This window comes from Aspergillus alliaceus, assembly GCF_009176365.1.
Source record: "Aspergillus alliaceus strain CBS 536.65 unplaced genomic scaffold BDW43scaffold_4, whole genome shotgun sequence".
Taxonomy (NCBI): Eukaryota; Fungi; Ascomycota; class Eurotiomycetes; order Eurotiales; family Aspergillaceae; genus Aspergillus; species Aspergillus alliaceus.
Genome location: NW_022474687.1, coordinates 1,192,798 through 1,198,797, shown reverse-complemented (window position 1 = coordinate 1,198,797; position 6,000 = coordinate 1,192,798). Strand labels below are relative to the sequence as shown.

The following is a 6,000-nucleotide window of genomic DNA, read 5'->3' as shown; positions in this document are numbered from 1 at the left end:
GTCAGCACATGGGTAAGTCTCTATGGGTACTACAGTTGGGCAGTTGCTGATGCATATTTCTAGACGAGTATAGGTGCTGAGCTGTCGGTCTTTCTCTATGATGCAAGAAGGTTTACTCTTCAAAACATATACATAGCTGGTATTGCTCCACTCCAAGTCTACTGTTCGGGGCTGGCGTTTGCACCTGTACAGAGTATTATCAAAAAGAATTTTTATGGTGAAATGTTGAAACAGATACAGAGGCCACCAGTGGTGGCAGATTCATGGAGCCCGAGCCTACAAACACTCGAGGGCCATTCAGGTACAGTCAGTTCAGTAGCCTTCTCTCCTGATGGGCTTACACTGGTATCGGGCTCTGGCAACAAAACTATCAAGCTCTGGGATACCACAACAGGCACTCACCGGCAGACATTAGAGGGCCATTTAGATTGGATCCGTTTAGTGGCCTTCTCTCCTGATGGGCTTACACTAGCATCGTGTTCTGAAGATAACACTATCAAGCTCTGGAATACCACAACGGGCATACACCAGCAGACATTAGAAGGCCATTCAAGTAGGGTCTATTCAGTGGCCTTCTCTCTCGATGGGTTTACACTAGCGTCGGCCTCTAACGATGAGACTATCAAGCTCTGGGATACCACAACGGGCACGCACCGGCAGACATTAGAGGGCCATCCAAGTGATGTCAATTCAGTACTGAACAAATCCAATTGCAAGGTTCAGGTATCTTTATCAAATGCTTGGATTGCCTTGGACGGTGAGAATCTACTGTGGCTCCCTGCCGAGTATCGTTCATCTAAATGCTTCGCTGTCAAGGATGCTACACTTGCTCTAGGGTATCATGACGGGCGGGTCACTATTATAGGATTCCGTGCACTATAGAGTAATATTCTTTGTATGCTACTGGAGTCTATTATTTTCTAATCTCATTCGAAAAGGAGGGTCTGGTATATCTGAATAGGCAAGCTATGTATAAACAATTTGTTTGACACCAGTCAGGTCACAGGTCAGGCTGATTTTGAGAATGACCGTATCTGAGCATTCCACTAGCGTAATTAATTTATGAAAGGCGGCGTGTAGTTATGGGAAAGCCCTGGTCTAGATATTATGTAGGAATATATTATTATTATTATTAATCAAGTTTAACGCCCGTATAGAGCTGTTGGCTATGACAGACATTGGAACTTATATGTTATGCTACTCTTGGTTGCAATGCCGGACCAAGCCAAGTCTAGAAACTACGGAATTACCTAGACATACTGTCACTCACGCAGCACTCAATTTATGAGCTAGTGTCTTGGCAGTGGGCCTTATTAAGAAGAGTGTGTAAAACGGTGAAGCTGGTTTTGCACTTGGCTGTAATCACCTTTCACGGAGGACACCTAAAATGAACGTGGCGAACTGGGGCCGATTGCGTAAGGCATTGGAAAAGTTTTCACCAGACGTGAAAGAAGACATCGACAACTTGGAATGCTATGGACTACTGGCCAGGAGCAATGCGAGCTCCTTACCCATGAAACCCTCGGGGCCATATAGCCCGTTCTGGTGGATACAGTGCGCCACACAGCCATCCCAAACCAATGGCACCCCAATATTCAAAGCTAAATTTGTAACATTGCAGAGCCACCAAGGGGTTACGGAATCCAGGGACAGGAAGTGAGTCCCTCAATCCTTACCATATAGGTTCAGGATCGCGAAGCATGGGTAACCGAGACGCAGCTGGAGGATAATGGTCGATGCCCAATTTCTTCGAGCTCGAGGAGATATTTCCCATGAAATGGCAGTCATGCCACAACTGTGCCCCCTGTCCCATCAAATAAATGTGGATACTTTCCCTTCCCGGTGGAGCTTGGCGAAGGATGTCATGGTCTTGGGGGCCAGAAGGGTTATCGATCCAATCCATACACAAACCCGATAACACAGCCTCGGGGAAATGCCCCACACCAAATGAGGGGTACATGTGACAAGCGCTATTAAGCCTCATCCTGAAGGGTCTGGACAGAGGGGCAGGCTGACAGATCCTTTCCGGATGTGTCCTGCTGCCCGAGGTGATCAGCAAGTCAAATCAACTACCCTGGAGTCAATCCGGTACATTAAGACACGCTACACTGGGCAGTTGTAATATTATGTTCAATGCCAATTCTATGACAGACGGCTAAAGGTTCCAAGAAGGAGGACATGTGTATGCGCATGAGACCAAGTGTAGTCGGAACAAGACCGATAGATGTGGTGGTTGAGGGAGTAGGATGAGTGTCGGAAATGAGCGCCTTGGGGGCTAGCCTTGCGGGCCTCCTCATGCAGGTAAGATTTCTGCATATGAGTGTAACAATATAGACCAGCATTGCATATACGCCTCCATACTCTTGTACGAACGCCAATGATAGAGCGGTGTCACCCAACACCTCTCAAACGAGGTTGTAGAGTAACCAAACAGAATGCCATGGGACATAACAGTTCCAATCCTGCACACATATCGAAGCATTGCCAAGGCCTTCGTTGCCCGTCCAGTAATATAATAATCGCGTCCAACCGCTGGTCAATTTCGCCAAATACAGTAATCGGAGTAAATCCCTTTACAAAGCAGGGAAGCCTAGAGCACTCATCGCCACTGCGATAACCTCACGATTGGTATCCATTCGCTGGTTCCAACAGGCTGATATGATGAAGGTGCATGATAGGACCTGATTGTTACCTACGGCGGCAGCTGCTCGGCATTGAGGTGAGGGAATGATAGAGGGATTTCAGATATAAATAAGGCCTTCACCCCGGTTGTCTCACCTCTACCAATTCAATTCATTCCTTCAAGAAAGACAATTACACAATTATTAAGTCTTCCACAAGGCCACAACACCAAAGACACAATGCAGCTCCCTACCCTTTTCCTCCTCAGCGCCCTCCTCGGACTGGCCAGCGCAGCTGCTATTGCGCAGCCTGAAGAATTGGTTGAGCGAGCCTGTCACCCGCGTCAGTATCTCTATCCCGTGTTATATTTGTTGAGATGCAGAGAGACTAATACATAACCCAGTCTACGGCTCTTGCAACAAGAACAGTGATTGCTGTGGGAGTTTGACCTGCTTTACGCATGCCGCTGGCAGTGGTACATGTGCGAACCTGTGAATATCATCATTCCTGTCAATGATAATAGGTTCTTCAGGATGCCAATATATACTCTGATTTTTTTGTCTTTTCTTTATGAAATGGGGGTTTGACAGACAGATGAAGTACCGCGCATGCCGGTATGGCGGGATGGGTATCTATTTGTATTAGCTCTTGCATCCTAGGCATTGTTTATGACAGATGTCTTTCAACTTTCCATCGTGTTGTATTCTAGAAGGGGAGAAAAGGAAAAATGAAGAGAAAAGAAAAGAAGGAAGGGTTCACATTGTACGCATGATGTACTACATATGCATGCATCAAGTTAACTATATACTGGGGTTTGGAACTATAGACCTTAACCCTATCTGGACTAGTACAATAGCTAAGATAAATTTAGAAACATTTCGGCCGCAAGAATTCCCGCATGAAATCAATCAATAAATCATATCAATCAATCCTACTGGAACCCACCATGAGCTTGAAGATCCGCAGACAGAAAACAACACCCCGTCGTTCCCGCACAGGCTGTCGCACCTGCAAAATCAGACATATTAAATGTGACGAGGCACCTTCAGCATGTAGGAATTGCACCTCTACCGGTCGTACGTGCGACGGATATGACATGCCCCTCCCCATCGTCACGGCGAGGCGGAAAGACTTTCCCAGTAGCGCCACTATACACATCAATCTCAACCTCCCGGGAATGCGTGTGAGGGAGCGAAGATATTTTACATTTTTTCAGTCGTATACAGTGCCGATGGTCGTGGGGTATTTTCATTCAGAGGCATGGGAGAAGATAGTGCTTCAATTAGGCCAGACAGAGCCTGCTGTGTGCCACGCCATCGCTGCACTGGGCGCGCTTCATGAGTTTACGGAGGACAATGGGATGCCAAACGTGGAATTGGAGAGGAAAAGCTGTCACCGGTACTCGGCGCTCGATCAGTACAACAGGGCCATCTCAGCATTATATCAGCGATTAGGATCCAATGACCCACAGTTTCGACTAGTTACACTGGCCTGTTGCATCGTCTTCATCTTCTTCGAGTTTCTTCAAGAGAATTATGGGGCGGCCTTGACTCACCTCGATAATGGACTTCGCATCCTAGCGAATCCGAGAGGAACTACCGCTCGCTCTTCCATCCCCAGAAGTCTCTACGATCAGGACGCTTCCTCCTTGCCCGAAGATGCGCTTGTCCGTGCCCTTGCGCGTCTAGATGTCCAGGCAGCGCACTTTGACTCCTCGAGTAATCCCTCTCTGTGGCCGGCGGAGGTGCATATTTCTGAAATACAATCCAAACATCTTGAGCTAAACAATATCCACGATGCAAAAGAGAAGCTTGACCCCATAATAAACAACATCTTCCGGTTTCGGACAAAATGCGACATCATCCTACGCGACCCATCAGGAGATCATTTTGACTTGTACGTAGAATATCAAAACATGCGTCTAAACCTCTCCGACCATATGGCAGCCTTTGATCGGTTTACCGCCCGTTTCTGTCCCCGAACGGTCAAGGAACACCGCGGTATAGACTTGATTCGCCTTCACCATCTCATCATGACACTATTACTCGACACAATGCTTAGTCTATCAGAAATGGTTTATGACAAATACCTACCGCAGATGACCAAATGCGTTTATATGTGTGAACGCATCATCAACAACCTCCAGGCGGAATATGGGAATAGGCCCCCGACTGTCCTAATGGATATGGGAGTGATCCTGATACTATCCTGGTTGGCTATCAAATGTCGGGATTTTAAGATCAGATACCGAGCCCTTGACCTTTTACGGACCTGGCCACACCGGGAAGGACCCAATTTATCTACAGACTTCTTTTGTTCATGTCGCGAGGCCATTGAGATTGAGAGAGAGGGTATTGACCGAGCCGGGCTTCTACCGGAGGCTTCGAGGGTGCGGGGTATCTCGACGCGAAAGTTGGAGGGTCGGAACGCCATTCTACACTATACGATGTCTGATCCAGAGAAGCAGCGATTGGAGATCCGAGAGCGATTCTTTGTTATGGATCCTGGTCCAGTGGCAAAAGAAACATGAAAATATAGTGGCCTTGTGAGTAATCGCTCCTTTATGGTGGAGGCCGAATTAAGTCGTGGGAGTGGGTCTAATAGTAATCCTTTATGATATAGAATAGTATGTCTTGTGGGTGAAGCGCTGCAGGATAGATAGCATTCCCGTGGACGTCAGAATTAGATGGGATGAAACGCTGACTAAATATACCTAGATTTGGGTATATCTATTTGACGCTGAATTAGGTAGGGAAATATATGTTCGGAATGAGAGTCGAGAACTGATGATGGGAATAACAACTAAGGGAAGGCTGAGGCCGTCATATTTATATTATTTTTGTCGGCTGTCTAAACGTTATACTACTGGATGACATCCTCGCACGGTAGCTAGCTCTAACCCTAATATGATTAGGATCAAATTGTATTAGTGGATGAAACCTAACGGATCCTGGGTGGTACATTACCGAATTACAGACAGTAGATTGGGGAGGCTCTGTTCGAAGGGACTACCCTGGAATGTTGCATCTACTCCTTAGCCTGCATAACTACGTCCCATATTGCCATATAGGTTCCAGCCCACGTCCCTCTGAGAGGCTAACAGCAAGTCCTCAATACAGCATGGAGTAGAAGGAAACTAATAACTTGAACCATTCGGGTCATGGATCCAATATTCGCTACCCAGAACCTTTAGTTGGCTCATCGTGGCGTAGCGTGCATACCGCTCCGTAGTAAATGTACCTACCTACATGCGGACGAGGATCAGAGGGAATACCATATAACCATCAGTAACCAAGGCTCTAATTAATGATAGTAACTGAGAAAGTTCTCTGGTCATAAGCCAATTACCGTAGTCCTGATTTCTATTGAGCATTTTCG

At 46.8% G+C, this 6,000-nt stretch overlaps 3 protein-coding genes across 3 annotated transcripts; all 3 read left to right on the top strand.

Annotated features, from left to right (window-relative positions):
- Window positions 1-222: 222 nt before the first annotated feature.
- On the top strand, window positions 223-882 carry BDW43DRAFT_306980 (WD40 repeat domain-containing protein; the record flags this gene model as incomplete). The annotated part of the gene is made up of 1 exon (XM_032046152.1): window positions 223-882. The coding sequence occupies one exon, from the start codon at window positions 223-225 to the stop codon at window positions 880-882; it is 660 nt and encodes a 219-aa protein (XP_031905131.1).
- A 1,979-nt stretch (window positions 883-2,861) lies between these two features.
- BDW43DRAFT_306979 (uncharacterized protein) lies at window positions 2,862-3,117 on the top strand (the record flags this gene model as incomplete). Its single annotated transcript, XM_032046151.1, has 2 exons — window positions 2,862-2,964; window positions 3,026-3,117. The coding sequence occupies 2 exons, from the start codon at window positions 2,862-2,864 to the stop codon at window positions 3,115-3,117; spliced, it is 195 nt and encodes a 64-aa protein (XP_031905130.1).
- A 439-nt stretch (window positions 3,118-3,556) lies between these two features.
- On the top strand, window positions 3,557-5,440 carry BDW43DRAFT_263435 (uncharacterized protein). Its single transcript, XM_032040549.1, has one exon. It carries the CDS (start codon window positions 3,569-3,571, stop codon window positions 5,150-5,152), a length of 1,584 nt encoding a protein of 527 aa, XP_031905129.1. The 5' UTR covers window positions 3,557-3,568; the 3' UTR covers window positions 5,153-5,440.
- The last annotated feature ends 560 nt before the right edge of the window (window positions 5,441-6,000 follow it).